General features: G+C 38.4%; 1 protein-coding gene across 1 annotated transcript in view; it reads right to left on the reverse strand.

Moving 5' to 3' along the window:
* The window catches only part of GRID1 (glutamate ionotropic receptor delta type subunit 1), a 456,933-nt gene that overhangs the window by 90,522 nt on the left and 338,959 nt on the right, over positions 1-27,452 (reverse strand). The window contains exon 5 of the mRNA XM_084210662.1: positions 5,405-5,458. Coding sequence (XP_084066788.1) covers positions 5,405-5,458 — 54 coding nt within the window. The remainder of the gene's footprint in view (positions 1-5,404; positions 5,459-27,452) is intronic.

The raw sequence follows: 27,452 nt of genomic DNA on the forward strand, positions 1-27,452 counted from the left end.
AAGTTGTTCCTATACACTCTCAGACTTGGATCATAAACCATTTTTCAGTACTAGATCTGATCTCCACTGCAGAAGATTAAATTGCATTTCCCTGATATTTCCAGATTGAAGATGTGATCATATTCTTGTTATGTTTGTACCCAAGTTTTTCAGCCTTTACACATGGGTCATATTTTACCAAGCTTTCACCATACTAAGTGCTTTCCTCTACATTTTCAACATTGTTCTGCATGCCTTGTTCTGTTTTAAAGTATTTTGCCCAAAACTTGCAGTACTGTTCCAACAAAGCTAAGCTGATGTCAAACAGAGCAAAATAATTGCCTCCTTATCTTACAATGGATGTTTCTGGTATCATATCTGAGGACTACATTTGCTAACTCAGCAGGACCACAACAGCACCGATTCTCATTCTGGCTTCTATCCACAAGGATTCTAAGCTGCTCCTGAAGATGCTCACCACCTATACCTCATTTTGTAGCCACAAGCAAAAGCACTTCTCTATATTAAATCTAACCTGGTGGAGTGCTCCAAATTCATCTAAAACAACTGGAACTACAACAAGGTGGTTTTTACAGTCTGGTAATAATTAATAGTTTCTATAAAGTCAGAATTAGGGAACTAAGTAAAAACATTACACCCCCATTTTTAAAGTAATCATCTCTCACTTTATCTTCTGCTATATATAAACTTCTTTTATTACTTTTCATGATCCCTGGTATGAGTCATTTCGCAACACAGCCTTATTTCATAATCCCTTACTTTGTTACTCCTTTACACTCTTCCCTAGCCCTTTTCCTGAATCACTTTTTCTTTAGAATTCATCTCTGATTTCAAGTTCTGTGAAGATAACCCACTGTCACCATAAGGATACCTTGTTATGCCTTCATCTTCAGAGAATCCCACAGTTCTTCAGCCACCCTTTACTTACTGTGTTATCTTTCCAAAAGCATCACTAGTTTTCCAAAGCTGTGAAGCTAGACAATCTTTTGATGTCCATTATTCTCATGGTCCTTTTCCCACCTCTCCCTCTTCTCCAAAAAGTTAATGTTACTACATCATGATCATGTTCACACCAATTATCTTCTGGCTTCCTTAGCCCATTCTTCCTCAGCCATAATGAAATCTGAACTGATGGCTGCCTTAACATTTTAAACATGGACAGATTATGTCAGTCAAAGGAATTTTGTGAAGCTCTGTGTCCCAACCCTATTTTCTTCACTGCAAGGAAATTAAAATCTTCCTTTATTTTAATTTCTTGCCTTTGGGGAATTTCTGTTCAAAAAAATGCACTCTCAAAAACAGTCTTCCTCAGTGTCTTCTGCATATTTCCAGGCAAAAGTTTGTCCCTTTCCTCTCCTTCAGAGTGGATACAGATGTTTTTTGACATGTAACACTATATTGCCTTTTTTGATCCCTACCTGCCCTTCACAAAAAATGTTCTTCTATATCAATGAGTAGTCTTGTGCTTTGCCAGACCATGTCTTACAGCTTTTGATTAAACTACTGAATAAAAAAGAAGTTGAAAAAGAAATTAAAGAAATGATGTCTTAATAGTGAAACAACTAATTTGAATTATCTGTTGAATTCTATACCATTCCAATTCCAGGAAGAGTAGTTCACTGCTTTTTATACTGATTTACAAGTGAAAATAGTGAATGTTTAGAAACTTGGAATTAGAATTAAATATATTAATATGAGAGAATAAAATACTAAATTTAATTTGATTATATTTTTGTTCAATATTCCAGTTTTCCAAAATAATTTATCCTTTCTTTACCCTTGGAATGGAGACAATTTTAAAACCATGAAATGTCCCAAAAAAAGGGAAATATGGTTTCTAACTCTTTTTATACTCCAAGACCTACTGCTGCTGCTGCTGCTAATAAAGAAGCAGACACAAGCTCCTGGAGCAGTGCTCCTGGTACAACAACATCCAAATTCAGTTTCAAGTACTGCTCTTGTACCTCTCCCACAGACACATGCCCTGGGCAAGGCACAGCATTTTATCAGAAAAGGCAGAAAAAGAGAAGGGGAGAATGAAAAATGTCATGAGAAGCCAACAGAGATGCTTAATGCCAGGTATGAAAGAGAAAGAAAAGTAAGAGAAAAAATAAAAATAATTAGGAAAACTAGGGAAAAGAAAACAGGAAATAAACATCCAAAAAACAGGGGCCATCTGTAACTGTGCCAGTCTTGCCAAAAGAAGCAGCAGCACACATTTACCAAAGCTGGTGGGTCACTTCAACCATCAAAGGTATGAACAGCAAAAGTTCAAGCAGAACACTGGATATGTTCAAACAGATCTTCCAAAACTGCAAGTCATTGACAACTCCCCACACAGACAATGATAATAAAGTGTTTTGAACTATTCTGGAGATGCAGCTAAACATGTAGTGGTCATCATAAAAAGCTACCTGGCATATTTAACCCAGAATTTAGGTAGAATGACTACATCAATGAAAGCAAGAGATTATTTAGCATTTCTAGATGAATAAAAACAAAAAGTGCAGATGACGAAATACAAATCAAAAAAGGGGTGGGTAGTCAGAAAAACTTTTTTTTTTCCCTTCTAATCTCCACTACTTTTGACAGCTATTGCAATATTGAAACATAACCCATTTGAAACCAGAAAAGTGGACAACAAATATATATATTTTTAAGCAGTAAGTTTTTTTATCACTTTGGCTGCAAAGAGGACATATGAAGACATGATACTGCCTGAAAATATCCATCCCTGTGTATTCTCTTACCCTAGAAAACCTTCCAGGTAATGGTTCAGCCTTCCAACCTCACACAATAAATTAAACTCCCAACAAACCAGCCTTTTTCTAAAGATGACCAAGTCCTTTCTCACCACCAATGGCATCCAAATTGAACAGATACTTCACCACAGACCTGGGATATTGAAAACTAGCAAACAGGATTTTATCAGTACAGCTGTTTGTTCCTTTGCTGTGTAATTACCAGCCATATAGATCTAAAGTTAGCTCATCCAACAGCAGTCTTGCTCTTCTAACAATATTTAAGTGATAAAACTTGTTCTACCTCCAAAACTTAACTCCTATTCTATCTACCAAATGGGAAGGCATAAAAGGGAAAAAAAATCAAACACAATTTTTAATCAGATTGTCAGTGCAGAGAGAGTAAAGTAGATTTAATTAAAGTAAGAAGATAATAAAATCTCTTATTGAAATAATACCAAGCTATATAGTCATGCTTCCTATAGGAAGTTTCAGGTCCTCATTGGCTTGATGAGAAATGGAAGACAGAGCACACTGTAAGGTGCTCTGGCTCAGCAGATCTCAGTAGCCCAAGCTGTCCAAAGCCTTCAATGGTCCCCTGAAGTCCAAAACACCTGTAAAGGCTGTTTACAGTCCAGTGTTCTTCATACAAGGAACCTCCATGGAAAAAATTGTCCCTGTGCTCTCTTCCTGCTACTGCCCCTTCAATCAGACAGCCCTACATCCCTCTTTCCTTGCAATGGGATCATTAGTCACAGGGTGAACAGGGAAGCGTAGGGTCCTCAATCTGCCCAGGATAAAAAAAGGACTGGCTAAGGTTTTGATCCATTTGCATAATGGACTTCTACTCTCAGGGAATCACATCAAAAAGAGCTCATTTGACTGTTGGGAATGAAAAGTTAATTCCATTCCACAAATCACAGTAAGAATCAGCATCATCTTTTCCATCAAATATTCATACACTTCCACTACCACTAATTGGAAACATGTACATGGAAAGCTTAATCAGTCTGTCCTCTTGCTAGCATGGATGGATGCACACTTAAATAAGAAGCAAGCCCTAAGGAACCTCCACATTTCCATAGATGCATCCATGGAGATGCTCAATGCACCTTCTCCTCGCAGTATCTTTAAGCACACCACAAACTCCAACACTTCTGTTAAAGAAAGGACAGCCACGACATTTCCTCTTCCTTTTAACTGCAAAGATTTTTTCCAAAGCTTTGTGAGTCTGAAAAGCTTCTCTAATTGTCTGTTTGGACTAAATTGCATTTTGAGATATTTATAAATTATGTGCACTGATATTTTTCACAAGAAATTTATACTGTAAATTCACATGCTGTTCTCATAGCTTCCCTACCCAGTCTTTAGCCACAAAGGAGAAAAAACAAAAAGCATCCAAAAGAGAGGCAGAACTGTGTGATTTGTTTGTGTGTGTACAAGTGTGCACACATTAGTCCACAAATGCTGAAGGCTTTTATCACAATGTTTCAGATTCAGGCTTTGTGAAGTGAATTTTAACAACTGAACAATAACAGAAGCAGTAAAAAATTCACAAACACTCCCTCTCTATAAATGTTTAGAGAAATATGGACTGTATTATCTTTATGTGAATATAAACACTGACTCTCTGGGCATCATGCTGATGTTTTGTAGTGGGTCATTACGGCAGCTGACAAACCAGGCGGTACTTAAATGTAAAAAGGCCTAGAAAGAATTTATAAAGCCTTTACAACCAGAGATTTCACTCACTTTCCCTAACCCCTATTTAATTACAGAGCCTGTCTGATGCCATACAATACAATTTATAGTTACTATTAAAAGTTGCCTATCCAAAATTATTAGCTAGGTGCAAAGAAAGGAGGGAGAAATTAACAAAGGAATTGGCTATTAAATTAGAGGCTATGCATTTATAATACAAAAATAATACAGCGAACACTGTTCTTTTTAAATTATATATTTTGCCATCTTTAAATAAATCATGATTAAAACAAGGAATTTATAAAATACTGCAATTTATCAGTGATTTTTAAGTTACTATATACGGTACAACATTTCATTGTTTTTGAAATAAGAATCTGAACAGATTCTCATTAGGGCATCATGGCACTAAGGTAAAATAAATAATTATTGCAGTAGGACAGGACCCCATTTGCTGCAGAGAGAAACATTACACTTTGAATTTAATTTATTCTGGATGTTGGCCAATACACCAACACAGTTCTGCACTAGAGAAAGCCTGTGTGTCATGTAAATACATATTTGAATGGACTAAACTTGCAAGGGCTCTCTGCTCACCTGGCATCTGTGTGCAGGCTTTTACAGCAGTGGAGGGTGAGCTTCTGCCAGAGCAAAGCCTGTGTTTGATATTTGAGATATTCTCTGCTTCCTAAATAGCTAATGAAATAGTGTCAGCAGGAAGGTAAAAGCAAGTCTCCTAGCTGCTCTGAGGTATATTGGAAGCTTTATCTTGACCTCTGGTGTTCAACCTATGCCAATTCAACTAAGACAGACAAGCAATGACACCACAGAGTTTGAACTTTGTGCCATTCAAAAAGCAAAAATGCTACATGTATGCTCAGTTTGGTGAATCAAAACATATGAAATAAAAGATGGTGATGAGTGAATGTAGCAAGCTGTGTTTTCTCTTTTCACTTTCTTACCTCATTTACATAGACCCAGTGACTATCCTTTGAGGCAAGGTTGGTTTCCACAGCCTACAAAAATAAAAAGAAACATAATAATCAAAATAAACAAAACATGGAAAATATATTCCAGAAAGAACTTATATAAAAATGTACTATAAAGCTCATTTTGACTGTTTTCATTGCTACTGACATTGTTTCTGTACAGTTCTTTTCATCTCTTCCTCTGCTGCTTCATGGAACAGTAACTAAGTGGAGATACCCACTTTTCTTCATTAGGTTTAGGACTTCAGTTCCTAAACCAAAGTACCCTGACTGTGTCCCTGTACCACAAAAGCACACTGGGGCAGGGTGGTACATCAGCATAAGGGATCCTGTGATGAAGAAGCAGTTCAGGAGATCTACCTTCTCTATGATAGATCTAATGCATCCTCCTCAGCTGGGTTTCTTTTCAGTATGCCTCCCAAAATATGTCTCTGGCTCATTACACCTCTGATAGTTTATCTGTTAACTAACCTAGTTAATTAAAAACATGACAGTGAGATGCTCAAGTGAAGTTCACACATTTATGTGAGAGTTCATCCTCTCCTCATATTTACATAGGTCTCTAGACAAAGTTATTGTTTGCATGGTCACATTATTGTCTTCCTGGTATGAACTTGGATAATCACTACATATTGTAAAGAAACATCCCATCTCAGCAGTTTGCATATTTAGCCATACATGCATAACCCACTGGGAAACTAAAACTGGAGAAGTTTGCACTACTAGTACTGAGAGAGAACCTCAGCTGAAGGATCTCACAATAAGCACAGAAGTTCCTAAGTGTCCCCTTTGTTTGACATAGATAAGCTCATTTCAAGACACTTAATAGTCTAATAAAGTGATAGCAAGCATGGAGAGATGTACTCTATACTGCCAGTGATATTGTTAATGTCCTGCTTAATACATGGTTAAACAATTACTGCAGTGTGTTCATCTCTCCTAATAAAACAGTGCACACGTATTTCAGGAGGCAGCTCATTACACGGTTTTGAATGTTCCTGCCTTCAACCACTTCTTTCTTCTGTGCCAGTATGACCCCATTTATTGAACAGATATTCTTATCTCTCTGTTATAAATGGCCCTATGAATCACTGAAATGAACCCAGTTGAATAAAAAACTGCAAACAAATACAAATGAACAAAATACTTCCAGTTACTGGTTTTTAACCTGGATAATTTCTACATTATGTCAAAAAAAGACTGCAGAGGTACTCAGAGGCTCTGTAGACTGTAGCACTGGGCTGAGCAGATACATCATCAACCACCTTCCTCTTCAGAACACATTTGCATAATAAGCCTCTCAGATATTTAGTGTCAGATGGGATGAATCACCTTCTCTTATGACACTGACTACAGATAACTGGCTTAGAATAAACGCCCACGACTTCTAAGGCTGCACTAGAATGACAAGAGATCCATCCTTGATATAGGCTAAGGGATATCTGATTCATTCAAAAATATGAGGTAAAACTTCACCAAGTAGCCAATACCAGCATCTTTAACATTAATCTTAGCTTACACTGTGTCCTTAAAAAAGGTATAAATTGCCTAACTGTGTTTTAAAATTTTACTCATTTGTGTATTCCACACAACCACAAGAGAAAATTGTGGGCAACACACATCTCTCCCTTTATTTCTCATGTTCCCAACCTGAAATACTCCTTTGAAGAGACAAAAATCCCAAGAGAAACTGCAAACTGGTTGAAAGAGGAAAATTAACACAGACAGAACACAGTAATTCTCTTTATCATGAAGAGCATTATCCCCTTGGTAATTGACTCCCTTGCATTTATTTTAAGCTGGGAGAAACATTAGGCTGACCACCTGAGGAACAGCAGCCCTTAGGAAAGATAGCAGAGATGAACAGGAGAGCAAAAATGTGTACATTTTCTCCCTATTCACCCCCCGAATATATCCAGACAAAGCCGAAGTAGCCAGGTGCTGCAACATACAGAGAAAGAGCAAAGTGCTGCTAGCATTAGCAAAGCAGAACTAAATAATGCTCAGGTGCAGAGTTTTTGCACTGGCTGCATTCAGTGATTCATCTGCAACAGTGAGCAATTTGTATGAATCAATGCTCAGTCTGGGGAGACGCGAGAGCCAGGGAATTTGAAATGAATTATCGTATCTCATTCTTCTGGGTTCACATATCTGGGCCAAAGTTTTTAAAATGAGGTGCCTAAATTTAGGCTGTTAAAGAGTTTATCTTTAGTCATCAGAGTGCCAGACCACTCAGCGCTCCTCCTACAGAGCCAATGGCTCTGCATTCTAATAGCTTGAAATGTATTTAGCAACATCACTGTAGGTAGCCAAGTCTAAATGGCTCTAAATATCTTCTGTTCAGAACTACAACACATAGCCTGAACTGCTACTCGAGATGAAAATGTGCTGGGAGGGAGCTGAAACTTCCTGCATTTTGTACCATATTTACAGATTTGCAATCCAAAGAAAATTTTTTAAAAACCCTATTGAAAAACAGCTCTCAGGTTTCAACTTTCTGATATCACCAGTCTATTGCCAGAGGCTCTTGAAAGTTAAGCAGTGTGAAAAGTAAGGTCCTGGAGACCTGTGTTATCATAAGGAAATTTGAGAATTCTCAAAGTAAGAAAGAATTTAATGTTCTTAGTGAGGTTTTTTTACTTTAAAGAGGAAAAAGATACTTGGGAAATTATGGTCACCCATTTTTAATTATTCAAGCTGTTCAGAATCTTGCCAATTGCTTGAGATTGTGTCCACCCATTCAAAAAGAAAACAAATTGTCCATGAAACATCCTTGATGGACCTATTCCATCCCACTTGATAAATGTACTCTATATTAAGCATTACCATCTATTGGGGAAGGATTTACAGGTTAAAGTATGCTATAGTTTTGTATAGAAAAAATATTAATATAGGTGTAAAAATGTCCTAGTTCTTTTTATACTTTCTATATAGTTGGGGGTCTAGGTGATACTTGGGAGTAATGCTTCGAAACACTTCTATCAATTAGAAAATCTGCTTTTGAGATAAACAGCACAATGGAAATTAAAGAGCACCCATCTTTCATTTGCTTCATCTCAGAGTAGCAAATAAATTCTAAAAATTTGGAAAAAAAAGAGGCTTATTTGAGACTGTTCCCTTCTTCCTTCCCTGCTACCTTTCAAGAGCCAATGTAAAATGCAGAAACAAAACAAGAGAATTGTAATTTACTCAGTGGACCACTACAAGTGACAACATATAAACTATACTATCAGAATCAGGCCAGAACTAAAAGATGGGAAGAGGAGCAGTGAATGCAGGAAACTGCTTAATTTCTCAGTTGTAAGCATTTGCAATAGAAACGAAAAAGAAGAAACTGAAAATCAAAATACGAGCATTAAGATTTCAGATCTCATAGCAACACTGATAAAAGGGTAAGAAGCTTCATGAAAAATAATCAAAGATAGTTTCACATATGTAGTTTTGTTTACTTTTAAATGTATAACTTAAAATAATTTACTGCCAATAATCCATGACAACATTTTTTAATTGGAATACAGTGGAAATCAAATATTTACGTTGCCTTTATGAAAACATAACTCAGTTCATTATTTTATATAAGGGCAGTTGCAGGGTTAAAGAAGTTAGGAAAATAAGCAATAAATACTGCTATGTTCAGAAATAATTCTGAAGAGGGAAAAAAAGAAACAGAAACAATCCTTTCTTAACCTTCTCAAAATATCTAAAACTGAAAACCTCTCCAAGCATATAATGGCTGGTCAGTAAGAGGGAAAGCTGTTTCCCACAATACCTGGATGCTTTGCCAGGGTCAGAACCTTGCTGTTAACAGCAAAAAGCTGCATAAAAAAGGATCCAGGCACGAGTGGCCGGGCGCAACTGAGAGGAGATGCATGGTGTTCAAAGAGACCTGGGCAGGCTGTGCTCCAGTGAGAGCAGGATGTGCTGAAGAGTTCAGAATGACATGCAGCAGTGTTTTCGTTACAAACCTGTTGTCTCCTCCCTGTGTACCCAGGGGAACAAGCAGTAGAGTGTCTGGAAGCCCTGCAACCAGCCCTGGGATACTAGAAGGAAATGTCTTGCAGATGGCAAACACAGATGTTCCTGTTGTGTCTCAATTTTTGGAAACAAAGGTTGCCACCCTGAAATCCATGATATAAAAGAACCACCAGACTGTTTTGCTAGGGGGGATACCAAAGTAGCAAAAGTTATTACTTGCACATCCTGTAACTTAACGGTGAGGACAAAGAGCATCATAGCTTTCCACAATGAAAAAACAAAGCAGAGGGCAAACTGGGGAGTTCACAGAAAATAATTTGAAAAGGGTGTCCTAAGAGACATACTTGAAGAACTCAAAACCAAATCTCTTGCAAACTGCAATGATTTAACCCCAGCCAGCAAATAAGTACCATGCAGCAACTTGCCCACCTCCCTCACCTCTCCCAGGGGAATAGGGAGTAAAATCAGGAGGAAAAAAAAAGGTTAAACCTGTGGTTTGAGATAAGCACAGTTTAATAACAACAACAACAAAATCTTTGAAAAATAACCGTGATGAAAAAGGACAGAACAAAAAGACAGAGAAAAATAAGCCCCAGAATGACAATGATGCACAATAGAGCTCCACCCCATCTGCTGACCAATGCCCAACCCTTTCCCAGGCAGCCACCAGTGCTCCCAGCCAACCCTCCCCAGTTTATATACTGGGCACGATGCTCTATGCTGTGGAATGTGCCTTTGGCTACTTTGGGTCCATGTCCGAGCCATGCTCCCTCCTGGCTCCTTGTGCACCTCCTCAGGGGCAGAGCATGGAAACCGAAAAGTCTTTGATTTGGAGCGAGTGCCCCTTAGCAACAACTACAACATCAGGGTCTTAGCAGTGTTGCTCTCACAGTGAATACAAAACACAGCGCTGAACAGCTACTAGGAAGAAAAATTAACTCTCTCCCAGCTGAAAGCAGGGCACGAAGAGATGACTAATTACAGCTGTCATCAGGGAGCAGATGCACTGCATTGCAGTGAGCGCTCCGTGTCACCCGTCGTCCCTCGACCACAGCTCCGGGCCTCAATCTCTGTTACAAAGCTCCTCCTCCACAGCTGCATTCCCACTGCAGCCTCCTCCCTGCAGACCCCTACCATGCAGACACATCATGGCCAACCCCCAGGGTGCCTGTGTTAAGGAAACTTCCCAACTTCCCTGTCTGAGCATCCAGGACCCTGTGGCTGTCACACTCGCAGCACCTGAGTGACCAGCTGGGGGACAGATGTCCCTTCACACCTGCACCCCCACACTCACACAGACCAGGTTTCCTTACTGCCTCAACCCCAGGTTTCCCATGGTAGTGTCTCAGACATCCCAAACCTTAAAATCATTTAATCTTGGTACAATAACAAAATAACAACAGCTTGAGCTTGTGTATCTGAGGAGAGACCACAAAGGGAACCCTTGAGTTTTATCCTCTCACAGTGTAAAGAGGGGGAAGTCTGGGGGTCATTAGCTTCTCTCAGTGTCCCTCAGCTGGTCAGGCCACAAGCCCCTGGGCCCCTTTTCATGCCAAGGGTTGTCAGTTCAGGGCCTCTGGTCTCTGGCTCCCACCCAGAGCTCCGGCACCAAATGTCTCCCTCAGCAGTGAGAGCAAAACCCAGGCACAGAACTGCTGGCCATGGAGCATCTGAGCAAACAGCCCGCAGAACAGCTGAGTTCTTTATAGAGAACAGCATGAAAATGACAGATAAACCCATTCTTTACTTTTTAAAACTTATTTTTAATTATTATTCATAAAGAAGGTGAGCAAAGGAGGGCTTGGACAAGTAGTCATGTCTAAATCTCAGCTCTTTGCAAATCTTTCATAAGGGATCAGTCTCATTAATCCATTACCTGCTCAATTTACATTTGCCCCTGAATAGGTTTCAAAAGAAAATTGTTTCCAGCTCTTGTCCCAAGTAAGTTTGCTTCCAAAAGGAGTTTGGTTTTTTTTTCCCTTTTCCCTTTACATCTTTGGATAAATTATTTGATAATGTGTTTTCTTTCCCCCACCCACCAAGAATAAGAAAAAATTTTAGAACCATTTTGAAATCTACTGCAGCAAAACTACAGTAAAGGTGGAAAAAAAAAGTCACTGTCTTCTGTATATAATTTTGCAGCCTGATTCAAACTTAGGTGCAGCTGCTGGGTTTCATTGCAGAAGACAGATCTGGATTTTTAAAAATAGCTTTGTTCTTGATTTAAATGTCCAGGAAAATATCCTGAGAATCAGGAAACTGGTTTTGATCCCAAAGAAGAGCTACAGACCAAGTTTCCACTGCAATGCAACTGACAGTAATTAATTGAACAATATCAAAGTGCACCTGTTTATCTGAGAAGCTTTGTGTATGTCTTGGATGTAAATAAGTCAAGATAACAAATATAAAAAAAGTCAATTTTGGTAGAACAGATGGGTTCATTCTATATCCCCTAGATACCCAACTTATATTTAGAAAGCTCTTCAATTAAAATAGTGCAGTTCTTGTCCAGGTGTGACTTGCATAGGTAATAGCACTTCAGAGAAAAACAGTTTCTCTGTACCAGTGACTGAGATTTTTGTACTTCCCTAGAACCTTCTTTTCTTTGTATTTTAAATAAATACCTCTTGGCTCAGTATCTCCAGAGGAGCATTATTAGATCAAAAATAAAGAAAGCATTACTAGCCGCAATAAATAAATTATTTATATAAATATTATAATTTTTATAGCATACTAAAGAGCACTCAAAACTGATACTATTTCTATAGTTTAATTGTTAACAGTACCATTAGAACACAAGTTAAAACAAAAATTTCCAGTACAACATCCCAGCTCTAGATAAAACTTTATAAAACTAAGATAATTCAGACTAAGAATCTTGAAGATAAACACTCAGTTGCAGTAAACTGGATCAAGCCTGTAGGTTCATTTTTATTACTTAATACAGGCTAACTAAAATGTCTAAATATTATTTCGAAGTGGAATATGAAATTTTTTCTTCTCTAAACAGTAAAATGGGAATTTAAAGAGTTTCCATGATGCATTTTTGCAGGTGGAAAATTCACCGAAACAGTCTCTTTCTGTCTCATTTTCCAACAATTTGAACTTTTACTAAAAATGTGTTGCCAGAAATTCCACATTCTTCCTTCTTTCTGAAGTTATTCCCAGAACTGTGTACATACATGCTTTTTCCAAAGCACTGAGCAGGCTCCTGTGTTTCCCTGATCACCACACTGATGGAATGATGGAATTCATTTTACCACACTTACACCAGAAGCTGTCAGTTCTGACTCCTGGTACATAGGAGCTTCCTACAAGCCATTAATGAACCACAAGCATAGCATGTCTTTACCATCCACATTTTTTGCTATTTCTCTGTGTGTATGACTTCATTCTTGGTCCATCCTTCATAAACATGTTACTGATAGCCCTCTCTCAGCAGGGACCTTTTTTCAAGTTATGCACTGTTACATCAAAATATAAAGCCTGATACTTCTGCAGAACTGCACTGCTGAGAAAAGCTGTTCTTCCCTCCGTGGTCCTGATGAAGCTCAAGTAATAACTGAAAGGCTATCACAAGATCTGGTGGCATTTTAACCATTGCAGGCTCCTCCATTAATACAAGCCTATGAACCTGGCATGTTCAGCCTGAATCTCCCACAAAAAGAGAGGCCAAATTGGTCATGGAGATCTCTATACTCTCATTAGTCTGAGTCAGCTCTCCAGGGTTCTTGCTCCCCATAAACTCTGCAATATTTCATTTATATTCTGTCCAAACAATATGCAATGGTCCTGCCTTGACCTCTGTCTCAGTTCCTTCACAAGATAAACAACTCAGCCTAATGGGGTGGGGAAGAAATATAAAAAAGAAGGGTGGGAAGAAGGAAGAAAAAAAAAAGAGGAAAAAAATAAAATACATCCCTGAGTAAACTCCCAAATACCATTTACAACTGAATCCCATTTTTGGTTGCTAACAAGGGATTTCACAGAAAGAGTAAATTTGACTCAAACCTTCACCACCTTTTAGCACAGACCCCTGGAGTGGACGAATACTAATTAGAAGGTGTCCCTGACAGTTTGCATTTATCAACACAATTTGATATCAACTCAAACCACATTATACAATTTAAAGTTTGCACTGCACTAGTTGCCTGTTACTTATGCCATAGTTGATTGAAAAAAAAATTCACTGAAGGAAACCTACATAAAAGGTAAATGTAATCAAGAGAAATACTGGAGATGGAAGAAAACTTTAGGAAGATTGTGAGAAGACTGCTGAAACTTCCTCAAGCTACACAGCTGTATTGTTCTTGAGTAACTACTGCAATATATGTGGCACTGCCTATTGTTTTAGCCTTAATCATTTCAGTGTAATGCACTGGGATTTCTGTTTAATCTGATTCTCATTTCATACGTAATGCTTATTACAGTCAATCTCCACTGCCATTCCATTTCGTGCACATTCCACTGAACGATGCATGAAAATACTGCACGTGGAACTCTTCCAAAAGCATTCAGTAAGAATGTACTCTTCAAAGCTCAAATGTCACACAGTGTTTATAAACATGGTAACTGCTGACCATTTAACTACATGGCACAGTAGTGACACTGGATAATTGCACAGCTGTCAGAAAGCAACATTTCTGTAAAGACATGAATCTAATGGTAACTAAGGAACAAAACCTCCCACAAATATGGTGCTTAAAATTTCACCACAGCCACATGCCAAGTAGAATTTGAAGACCCAATAAATCCTTTTAAAAGGATTTTGCTCACTTTGACACTACCCTTTTTTTTTTTTTTTGAAAATAATAGGCTTGTGCATCTATATTAGATTTAAAATCCTTCTGCTTTTTAGAGACATTTACAAAGAATTTTGTAATGTTTTGCAGAAAACTGTGCATGCAAAGGGTATTCTTTGGAGTCACACTCCAAAGAATAAACCAGAATTCATCAGAATTTCCCAGAATGTGACGGTTGGCTTTTTTTTCTTATTTATTTGATTCTCCACCTATCTTCCAATAACAGAAGAAATTTCCATTGAAACAATATAGCAGCTTAAGTCTTCTGTTTGGAACACGTACAGGGGATTGACTGGATATTGGTATGAAGGTTAAAAATGCTTTTTCAGGCACAGACCTGAAAAAAAAACCCCTTTTTTCAGCATGGATGATTGCTCTGGGTCCTCGTAATAGGCACCATTCCGTAGTCAGGGTACGACACTTTCAGTGCATACCACCAGTCCCATTCACTGTGTTTTCTCAGCTCTGCTCAGAGCAGTAGCTTAAACTCCAGCTCCAGCTTGCAAGTTCAACTACATAGAGTTTGCACAGAGGTTTCCAGAGTCTGATCTTTTTGCAGGTATAAACAGCAGATGGTAACTATTCCACTAAAGATGCAAACTTCTTACCTGACATGTACCCAACACCAAATAGTGAAAACACAACATACACATTTCAAATTCCCCCCTTCAAATGGCTCATACCTTCTTCTGATAGCATGATAGCTGAAGCTCTGAGGGTCACGTACCACAACCTTTGAAATGAAAGCACCAGCTATTGCTTGAAGAGTCCACATTGATTTTCAGGAGCTTACAGTTTAATACTGATTTACTGCCTCTACTACAAAGTTGCCAACCACACTGCAAATCTGTTATTTAATGTAGGTCGCGGGGTTTTAAACTCTAGGAACTTGGAAAGATTTATCAGTATCAAAGGTTACCCTGTCCAATATCCATATTTTCATCCATTCACATACATTCTATCTCTTCCCTTTATTTTTTAAAAATCATGTCTGGTTTTAAAGGAAAGATGGCAATAGTCAGACTGAAACCTAATTGCTTTCCAAACAGTCCTTTTCTGCCTACAGGACTCTTCTGATTAAATTGCAAAATAAATACATAAATAAAGCAAATTCCTTACAGGTCTGAGGACCTTCTTGTCAGTCACAGGGTACTTTACATGCACAAAAGTGCCACAGGCTGTGTGAGCATTAAAGAACACCTGAAAGATCACCTTAACCATCTCAAATCACAAGATTTTTGCTGGCCAGCCCTGCCAAGAGGAATGAATATTTGCTGTTCTTTACACTGCCTGAGGATACAGGCCTGCTGTGCATTTGTCAAGTGAGAACTCTCAGGATGCTGGAGGAGGAGGGAAACCCTTGGGGAGCAGCAGCAATGGTGGTGTGGAAGGGCTCCCTCTCCCTCAGTATGTCCACAGTCTTAAGGGCTTCATGCAAAGCCTTATGAGCCCATGAAGGGCGCTCAAAGGCAGCAGTCACCAGCACGGTGTGCATGTACCACTCGTGCCAATGGCAAGCAGACACAAATAAATTCACTTCTTCACAGATTTTTCTTTCAAGCAGATGTTCAAACATTCACCACTTGGGTCCAATCCTGTGATGTTGTGCACCTTTACTTTCCCAAAGCTTTCAGAGATACACTGGAAGCCCCACAGTGATCTCATTACTGCCAGTATGCATCAGCTTTATCTTTGGCAGCAAGAATGGTATTGAAAATATACATTACAGTAATGGGGCATGAGCAGATTTGACTGGAAAGCATAATTACTTTTCCTGAAGGCTTGCACACAGTTATTCAGAACTGTATGGGAAAGTTACTAATTTAAAAAAAAAACATATTTCATCCTTGGAAAAAAATTCTGCTTCATCTAACTAACACAAGCTCACACAGTGTTTGTAAAGTTACAGACAAATGAAGTTTTGAGATTGAACCTTTCCACACTGTCTGCGGCAACAGCTTCTCTTCTGACTCATGGGACATCTGCATACATTACAGACTATGCCTTGATTCTGGTCTTGAAACTAAGTAATTTTGAGCATTTTAAGTAGTGATATTTTCCCCCCATTGTTTCTCAGGCAGAATTTAGACAAAACACAGATTGTTGTTAGAATTTTCATGTACCCACATTTCTCTACAAATCCAGAGGAGGAAAAAAGGGAAACTAATAAGTTTCTAACTTTAAAATATGAGCTGGTTTGACTTTTGATAACTACCCTTAGCACTGATTTCCATCATTCCATCCATGCAGGTGTTAAAGGATGCACAAGGGAAATTTCTATAAAGTTTAATTAAAGTAGACTATACCTCACTGACAAAAAAAAATGTCCACTATATGGTACATCATTTATGCAGGATAACTTATGTAGAGGACTATCAGTCTATGTTTTAAACCTCTAATGATCTGCTTATAGAGAAGAAAACCAGTCCCCAAATATTATGGAATGTACAGAGTTTTAATTTAACAATTATGTTTGTGACAAGTTGTGACTAGAAAACACAAAATTGTTTCAGTGCATATCCCATTATAATGGATTCAAATTTCAGGCTAATGTATGGAAGCATCCATCAAGTGTTAATTTCTTTTTCTGAAGGTGAAGTGACAGCAACCTGTTGTGCTGAGCAAGGAATTTGGCATGAAATCCATCCTCCTTGAGGGAAAATCCGTGGGAGATGGAAATAAGAACCAAGCCTATTAGCTCTTTTCATTAGGATTGTGCTGTGGTCATTTTTCTCTGTTTGCAGAACCTACTTAGGCACACCAAGCCTTTGAGCAAGGCCATGCATTTGACCACACATTAAAGGCACCTTCAGCTGCAACTGACATTCTTCTCTGCGAAGAGAAACTGAGATGCTGCAGGGAGCGAACAGACAAGCAAATAAAGAGACCTAGAGGAACTCAGCAAGCACAGAGGAAGATAAAATCCAAGGGCTGAGACCTATGGGTGGTGAGGACAACACAAAGGAGATTAAAAAAAATAAATGAAGAAGAGGGAAAAGAGGACAGGGGAGGTAGGAAGTAACCGCAAACCACATGAAGGAAAAATAAAGTTGAGAAGATTGGAGATTCACACAATCCCAGGAACTGCTGAATTGCATGAGGGACAAATTGACTGGCCTGCCAGTCAGAGAGCACAGAGGGAAGAGGTCAGCTAGCTAGGACAAGAAATACAGCCTGAAGACAGAAAAGAAATAATAAAGAAAGAGAAAAAATAGTCTTTCTTCACTTAGGTCAGGTGTCACTGTAAAGTTACTTCTGGATAAAGTAAGAGTTATATATAGGTGAGATAGATGTACAGTACAAATTGAAGCAGGATGCAGCTAATGAAGAGGAACAGACAGATAAAACTTGTGATAGAAAGAAATGATCAGCAAATGCAACAACTGAAAAGTATTTTCATTAAGTGAAGATTTCTTAGCTGATTCTTTTAGATAATACTTCAGTGTTGGGCTTGAGGGACTAAGTCTGAGACTAATAGAAGAAAATTTAATATTAAAAAAGTATACAGGGCTTGCAGTCTCCAAAACCACTTTTAATTTGGAAGGCTATAAAAGTTTTTAATGAGCATATACTAACAGTCATTTCCAATAAGGGCAGTGCAAGATGTAAAAACAGCAACCAGAATAATACAAGTGTGGTAACATTTTATTGAGAAAGGGAATGATACTTACCTAGTAAGACAACAGACAACAAAAAATAAACAGGGATATCATGGAATCTATGTGAGAGAAGTAAAGAAAGATGTCTTGGGATAGCTGCCCTACAGTCAAAGCTGAACACAGAAGAATAATCCTTACCTATTAGAATGTTCTGCAGGGGTGGTGGGGATTTAATAAAACTTATATTCTTGAAGTCAGAGCATAATAATAATAATAAATCTTGTAAAAAAGTACAATCATTAGTTAAATGAAGCTAAGTACAGTCAAGGTTCCTAGCTTCACAACAGATACCTTAAGAAATTCCAAGTTTCCTCTGCCATCCTTAAATTTTGAAGTTTTCACCTATCCAATTTACTCTGCAGTAGTCCTTTGGCACCTGAGAGCTTTAGTTCCTTATTTGATATTATCAGCAATGAATCTGACAAATACTATCAAAGGAATTAACTACAATAGAAAACTAGGAAGCATGATAAATACACAGGTATTTAGAGAGCATTTTAAAAGTTATGATTTCTGAAGCCTGATAATATAATTATGCTGAAATTCACTACTATGAAAAAAAAAGGTCATGCACTCAAGATAACAAAGATAAAGTCTATTATTTGAAACTTCATCAATTTCATTTGAAAAACACCAGGGCTGTTATTACAGGTTCATTATCCGTGGTGTAGCAACCTGTACACCCACGAACAACCAGACCTTAAGATATATATAAATATAGCTGTATAGATAGATATAGATTGATATATTCATATAACAGATGGAATGTCACCAATAGAGTAAGAAAGTATGCTCAGCAACAAAGAGAGCCTCCTGAAGTCACTGGTAGGTTGACAGTAGAGTTTAAGTTTGGACAGCTGAGTAGCATAATCATAACACAGTATGTTTCCTGTATTTCAAGTACTACATTAAGGACCCCAAGAGAATAAAAAGAAAGCATCCCACCTGTTAAACTCATATGGCCATACAAGCCATGAAATATGATATGAAAGATATATGGACACAAAGATTTAAGGATACAAGCATTATCATAGATATATTCTGGTCAAGAATAAAAAGCTTTCTTCTAAGTCTTGTGTGGAGATTCTATATTCACCTCACAATGGTAGTGGCAGGCCAAAACACACAGTTTCATTTCAGGAGCATGATCAGTTTACAAAAGTGATTATGGAATACACATTTATGTATTTATGGCCTCTCTTCTCAGCAGACAGAAGCATGCAAGCCAGGAGGTCACTCCTTATCTTGTACCACTAAGACAGTAAGAAACCCAGCAGCAGCCACCTGGGTTTTATGAGGAAGACACAAAAATATGCACTTTATGTGTTATAGACTACAGCAGAGCTGAAAGGGTTAATACTGAGGCCCTGTTTCTATTAGGAACTCAGGCATTCAAGGTTTAATGTCTCAGATGCTGTAAATTGCATCTCCTGGAACTTGGTAAGCATCTTGTCAGCTTCAATGTAATTTGTTTTTCCAAACCCAAATTGTTTTTAAAAGATTAAGGCGTTGTAATTTTTTAAAGCATTAAGTACAAAAGCAGTAATCCTTTACCATTGTGATAAGGATTGTCTACCATAATGTTTATTATTTACTAAAGCTTGACTGCCAAAGAAAAGGAACTCATTTTTCAAAGTCCATTTTTTAATGTAGCTGAATTGTTGTATTCTGAATTTGGGGCTGAGAAAAAAAGAATGATGACTTCAGTTCTGAAGAACTTGCACAGAAATAAATATGATTCAAGAATTAATAAAATAATATGGGATGAATATTAACTTCATTCAAGTCAAAGGGGACAAGATTTCATCATCAGAAGTCCTTTGTCCATCAAATATTGCTTTAAATCCTAGAGAACTGATGGATTAAGATGCAGTTTGCCCAGATGCGTTAGTAAAGCAAATCAGTTAATAGGTCCTTATAAAAGACTATTTATTAAAAAATAAAAAAAAAAAAAACCAAAAACCAAAAACAAACCAAAACCAAAAAACAAATAAACCCCAGTAACCCACACTAAAGTAAAAAAATCTGGGACTCTGCTTTCTTGATGAAAGTAGGTATGGCAGAGTTCTGGGGAGGGGGAAAGCCCACCACCACGATGTTCACATCAGGCTGATACCACTCCCACTTAGAGAAAACCAAGATGATATAGAAAGAGGTTTCAATAAAAAAGTGTAGGGGAAAAACCCATAAATGCAGTATGACGAGACCTTTTCTTGCAATTGGAAGTTAGGGCAGAGAGATAAAGTGCATGATAAACATCACCCACATGTGACAGAAAAAGGAGCTCAAGTCACTCATCCTTGTTCAAGACCTTCAACAGCATCCTTGCTTTAAAAACCTGGAATCTTTCTTGCCTTCAGTGGAAGTTTGTTGCAGCAAAGGATGTGCTGAACCTGCTGCTTTCTGCCCCAGAAGAAGCAAAAGAGAGCACACTCCTGGAGATACTGCCAGTGTTCCAGAGGCCCTGACCAGAAACATTTCCTTACTGCTGGCTCATTGGTACCTCTGCTTGAACAGTGCTTTGGAGATGTGTTCTCCTGGCTATGTACATTAATCTGTGCCTTTTACCACTCTCTCCATTAAAGCATTCAAACTCAAACCTAAAGCTTAGTTTATATCACTGTGAGTTTGCACTTGCAAATTCTAGCCTTCTGCATCACTCCTGCAGCTGCTCCTAAGTCTGGGGCTCGATTGTTAATTGAACACTGGAAGGTAGCAGAAGGATTGCTGCTTCCTGAATCTGAAGCTCATAGCCAGAACTGTTAATCCATAATCCACATCTGCCCCTTCCCTGGGTAAATATACACATTTGTGTTTGTACACTGTGTGGCTATGCTCTCACAAATACATATACATACCCACATATCTGTCTGGGAACAGGCACTTAAAACAGAAAAAAAGGAAAATGGAAGGAAAAAATCGGGTCAGCAGTGACATCCAAAGCATCAAGGGCATTTTAAACAAAGTCATGTTCTCACCACACTGAATGGAGACTCAAAAATTTACTCCTGGATTTATCATAAAATTCTTTGGAAAATATGAGCAAATTTTCTCAAGTTTGATGTAACTTGATAGTATACCCGTGCATTTTGATAGATACATACACGTATACTCATGCATAATATGTTGCAAATCTTGGACTGACACGGGTAGGAAAACCACTGTTGTAACTTTTCAGGGATCATACAGAACAGCAGGATTGTATTAATAGCCACGTTAACAACTGAAGAATGTTTGTACATGTCTTGGCCATTGAGTTTTTTGCTATATCTAAGTAGAATTTATTGGTCAAAGTATGCACTTACCCAGAACTCCAATGTAAATTATTACAGCACACTGTTTGTTTCTGTTCTACCTGTGTGTCAGGCATTCACTCCCTTCTGTGGCTTAAGGAAACTGAATACAGAGGAGTGCAGTCCTTTTGAAATGGTTTGAATAAGTACATTTTTATGTCACTGTTTGCTGGCTCCTGGGAGAGAGACGCCTCTCCCATGCAGGGCGATACTTTGGGACATGTGGCAAGGAGCCATTTCCCCCACTAGATTTGCTCATGCCTTGCCTTTGAGAGCACATTTCAGCACTTCACTTGGCTGTGTCAGATGAGATAGCACATGGCTGAGCTCTGTGCAAATTGCCTCTCACAGCAGCCTCGAACCATGCTCAAACATCACCCTCCCTCACCTCCTATTGTTCCCTGTTTCTTTTCATTAAGTCTATTCAGCAATTCTCTCTAAAATCTGTGTCTTGGCTGTCTCTCTGTCAGTTGATTCCTTCCTGTCCCTCTCAACAAGCACAAGACATTACTCACCTGTCTGTGCTGCACAGCTGAAACAGAAAAACTATCAGTCAAGTGAGAAGACTGCAGCACGCTCCTATACCATTATTTTGCTTTTCCTTAGCTACTCTTTACTCCTATTCCACAGGAAGATTTATTTCCCAAATTAATTAAAAGTACACAGCCTGTCTTCCTTCTGAAACTCTCACCAGCTATTTACTCCGTTCCAAACCCAGAGACAGATGGAGCTGTTTGCCCCCAGCTGTAGATAAACCTCTACAAACATAAAACTCTTCCTTCCCCTCTACAGCATCTCTGGCCCCATGTGTCCCCAGACAGATTGAAGAGTCTGCTGCAGCTGTGTGAAAACTCTAGGTTCCCCTGCTCTTCTGAAAATGAAAGGCCACCTGGAATTTTGAGCCACGTGTCCTTGTTTTCTGGGTCTTGCCTAAATAAGGTATACTAGGCTCAATAAGGTGTACCCAAAAAAATTAATTTGTAACAAACATTCATTTACTCAGTAGTTTTGGTTACTCCAACACCTACTCTCCTTGTACTCAAGCCTTCTTGCCCAGAGACTTCTGTCTCTGTTCTTGGGATGGAGTCAATGACAGGATTCCCCAGTCCTCAAACTCTTTTGTTCGGAGATGTGACCTTACACTACCTGAAACTGCACTGTGAGAAATGAACAAGCAGAACAAGTCTTGAAAAGCTTTCAAAAACAAAACAAAATTATTTTCTACTCCAACTACCTATCTAGTTGAAAAAAATGGGGAGGACATTTCTTTGCTTGGACTCAGTCAACAGCAAATAGCCACTTCAGTTTGCAATTCTCATTCAGCATAACTACAGATACTTAGACATAGTTGAGGAAAAGGTATGCCAATATGGGTACATACTCTGCCAAATACCCTCTTACAACAGGTTCTACTTTCAGCCAAGCTAAGTGCCAGAAATTTGCCAGAAAAACCCTTTCTTCAAAAAAACCCAAAGCAGTAACAACAACCAGCACTACTGCATGGCACTGTTACACACCCCCATTGGAAATTCCACTGCTGGAACCTGTGGTAGACTAAGAGCAATCAAAAAACAATCTTGGGATAGATTTTAAACTGTTTTATTCCTGTAACTTACAGACAACTAGGACATCACATGGCCTTCACAACCTTCACATAGGCAGGAATCCTTCTCTCTCACTGCTGAGCATTATTAATTAACAAAACTTGAATTTCCATTTAGTAACTGATTATGAATTGCTCAATATACTAATGCTTCTCAAGTTCTGCTTTTGAACTGTGCATCTTGGGAAACCACTACAGGAAATCTTGAGCTTTCCTATTTCATCCCATTTGCCAAGCAAGGCTCAAAACCTGCCTCAGATGAATAATTGCAGTAATAACTGAAATAAACTGAAATGTCTTGTTTTTATCACTGCTTGAATTACTACCACAGAAAATGAGGAGCCTTGGGGAAAAAAAAAAAAAAAAAGATGTTAGAAGCATCTGTCTGATGCAAAAATCAAAGTTCCTTCCATGTTTTATGTAAAGTGACAGCAACTCAAAAATGGCTATGAATTTCAGTACCATACTTTTAAAATCAATAGGATTTAAAATGCATGACTAATTGGGCTGATACAAATTCCCCTTTTGAATTTACATATGTAAATGTTTGCAGAATTACGCAAGTAATTATGCCACCCTTAGCTACACGATATACATCATATACAGTCTGGATAAGATAGACACATTGATAAATTAGTGATCAATCTTTAGAACAAGATTTCCTTTCTGAGTAATCCTACGACAAGCATGAGTACAAGGAGAAAAATCAGAAAAAATCACCACCACTCCTTCCATCTGAGTGTGTCAAAGGCAGAGAGTGAATAAATACCATGTGGTATTTTCAGAGCAAGGCAAGACCTGTCAGCTTTTTCTCAACCTCCGCCCTCTGACAGAGCTGACAATGTGTTGCCACCACCAAAGTGCTTTCAGAACAGCCATCATCTTCCCTCTCTCTCCCAGACAGGACTGCAACACCGAAAGCCTTTGTGCCACATGCAACTCCAGGCTGAGGAGACAGACTCGATATCAGGAGCTGTGTTTGATGCAGAAAGAGCAATAATTGAAATTTTCACCCTTGTTTAAACAGAGAGCAGTGGGGATGGCTGAGAAGAGAGCAGCAGGAATTCCCTTCCACGCCCTGTGTAAGGTTTCAGAGGAAATGCTACAGGAATATCCACCATAGTTCCAACAGCTCTGGGGGCCTGCTAACTTGTTTACAGCTCCCTGCAGCTGCTGTATCCTAAATTCAGCCTCTCTGACCACGTAGTTTCCAGTTTGCTCCTCAGGAGAGTTTTCCAGCCCTTTCTGAAACACCTGCACTGTGGATGCTTTTCAATGCATCTTTGTTCTTTCTATTCAGTATAAGGGGATTTAGATAGTGGAAAAATTACTCCCCTCAGGTTTCTTTAGAATTAGTGCTTTCATCAGAAATCTACTGAAATGAGTGGGTCTCTCTTCAGTTGTTTTCAACAAACATGGGGCCAGACTTGGGAAAAAGAATATGAAAAAACAAGTTATCTTTTTTCATTTGACCCTATAATAATCATCTTGTCAGAAGAAATAATCATTTACATGAGAGGACAAATTAATATCTAAATAATAAACTCTCCATGCTCTGGAGTCATCTCTTCACAACTGAGCCCTCTATGCATAATGTAAGACTGCTGAGTCGATGACTTTGAATAATCACAAGTGACCTGAAATAACAGCAAAGTAACAAAGAGAACTGAATCTTTACCATCGTCTCCCACAGGGACGAGAATCCATTGTTCCACACTGCAAAATGTTGTTTGTGTAGATAATAATTTTGTCTTGTCTAACTTTAAAATTCACATTCAGAGGCTTTTTTGATTAATCAAATGGCCCTGACAGCCAGAAGCTTCTTTCCAATATTAGAGAGAAAGTGGTGGGTGCCAATTTATGGTTATTCAAACGAGTAATCTCCTGTGTCTCTGGCTGCTATTATTCCCTTGCCTGTGACCCAGCCACTTAATGAAGTGAAATTAATTTACAGTAATAGGAAATTCTCAGAACTACATGAAAGCACAAGCTTTAATATGAGAAGAACAAATGGCTATTTCATGCAAGGCTGACCACAAGCATTGTAAAGAAATTTGAAAGGACTTTATACCTTTTTAAATAGGTATGGTATTAGCTGGAACAATATACTGCAGTAAATATGATAAATCAAATGCCTCTTCAAATCAGAAAGCACCAACAAAATTTTCTCCTTTTGTCACACGGCCGAATTTTCTCATTTGCATATAAATGTATGACACACATATATTTTATAAAGGTAAAAGCAAGATCTTATCATCCTTCAAATCCCATTTAACTCTTCTATCATAATACCAATGACAAACTCCCAACAGCAGAGCAGCAACAGGGAGGTTGACATTTATTTTGCTTATTCGTCCTTTACAAACGTCTGTATAGGTGTGCATTAGCACTGAAATAAATATGGGTTTATCTCAAATGGCAAAGTAAAGCTCCCATTTTTGTCCAAAGATACTGTTTATCTACAAAATTCTACAAAAACATGAAACTGTAACTCAAATCACTCACATTGTTTTATTTCCTTTCATGTAGGAAAGTATCACTTTTCTAAATTTTGCTTTAACATTCTTTCCCCACCTCTGCCCTGAGACCACAGGAGGGTGTGGAAGCAGAGAGAAGAGGTGTGCAACAGCCACAGCAGCTGGCGCTGTGGGTTTTCTTCCTCAAAATAAATATCTTTATTTGAGGCATTAAAACATTTCGGATCATTTGCTAACTAGCTCTAATATTTGTTTTGTTACCCCTCATATACTCTGCATTCTTATACTAATTTGTCAAGCCTTCTTAGGTCCCCTATGGGAAAGAATGGTTTTCAGTGCAGCAGTTAGCACACTGATCCTCTGGTGTGGCTGGGGGCTGTGGGACAAAAGCTGAGTGCTCCTGTGTTCACATGCCCTCTCTGCACACATATGGTGGGGATGCTCGAGCAACACACTGAGAACATCCTTTGACATTTCTCATCACCCTCTTCCCCAGCCTGACTGAGACCATCTGATTTCTGGTGTGTTTTCACAGGCTCCAGCTCTTCCCCCCTTTCTGTTTTGCTTTTCTCTCATCCCAGACCTTGGAAAAACAGGATAAATCTTCTCCCTTCAAAAAACCTAAAGTGGCAACAAGATGCTGTGGTGACACCTCTGCTTCAGCTCCAATAGTTTTCTATTTTCAGATTATCTCCAGCTGAAATTAACCTATCACTGCACAAGTCTTGGCTTTACAATTACCAAAGTTGGAAAAGAAGCTGTTTACCACTGTTAGCAAAAATCTGTGCCAATTGCTAACCCTGGATGGATCCCAAGAGACTGTTAATTTATAGAGCTATCTCATGGAAACAAAGCTTACTTCCTACCAGACCTGGAGGTCTTTATGCAAGGTGTGAGCTGCTACCCAAGGCATTATCAGCAGATGTAACAGGTCCGAGCTTTCTCCCTTCTGTTAAGGGAAGTATCCAGCTCACATTGGTAAGTGGAAGAGCAATCACAGTCCTTGGCAAGCACAATGCAAACTCCAGCCTCTTCCAGGTCCTTAAGCAAACTGACTCTGATTGACAGACAGCCACAGAGAGAGAGGTACATGAAGAAAAGGCTTTACAAGATAGAAAACGATTCATATCTAATGATAATTCAAAGATTTCTCTTTCTACCCCTCTATTCATTTACTTGTTCAAATAAACTGAAAAGCTCCTCCGTCTCCTTGGTATTACAAATTCATCCTTTCAAAAACTGCTTTTCAAAACTGCTATTTAATTTCTTTTCTGGCTGTGCATCTAAATCTTCTGTAACCCAAACACAGCATACACACATTACCTCACTAAAGCTGAATGGGATGCTTTAGTTTGGCAATGTGTTCAAAGCAATCTTTTCTCAGGAATCTTAATAGATAAAAATGAAGAATCTTCAACTGCTAGACAATGGAAGCTCAGAAAATATATGCAATGAAAAATATTTCAGTATTAGAAATAAATAAAAAAAGACAGAATCTTAAAGGAGTTAACTGATGGGCCACTTAAACCAGTAATTTCAATTTTCAAGAAATCTCAAAAAGCCCAGAAAAACCCAAGGTATTAACAGTTCTAAACCAACCAAATATAAAACAATTAAGGGGTGTAGAGAATTATATACCATGGATCAATCCTGACATTCATGTCAAGCAGCAAAATGATTTATCAATGATTGGTCAACCAATAATTAGCTATTTAAGAGTATCTATATAGAGGCTCTTTTTTATTCCCTTTTACAGGGTTACTGGTAAGATTCAGCAAAATAAATTACTGATACAAGTTTTTCAAATATATACAATATCTATTCCCTTAAGAGGGATTTTATATAGATTTAGGAGAACAAACAGTGGAAGGATTAGTGACTGGTCAAGTCCCCTTGCCCTACCACTGTGCTAATTCTGATTAAAAGTGCGGAATAATTGAGACACCCTGCAACAACCACGAAGGCTAGATTATCTTTTTCTACCCTTTAGCATTACATGTTGTGAAGTTACAAAGTAGTGAGGCAAACTCAAAGATAGTTAAAAATGCTTTAACCCACACATCCCTCATCATTTGCCTGTTCAGCATAAAGGCGTTAGTGGACTCACAGCTGCTTCAGCAAATAATTAAAGCAGCATTTGCAAAGGGACTTCCTGACACTTGTACTTAAAAAACATGTGGTTTGTTCAACAAACAATTCATGTTTCTGACAG

This window comes from Fringilla coelebs, assembly GCF_963513975.1.
Source record: "Fringilla coelebs genome assembly, chromosome: 8".
Lineage (NCBI taxonomy): Eukaryota > Metazoa > Chordata > Aves > Passeriformes > Fringillidae > Fringilla > Fringilla coelebs.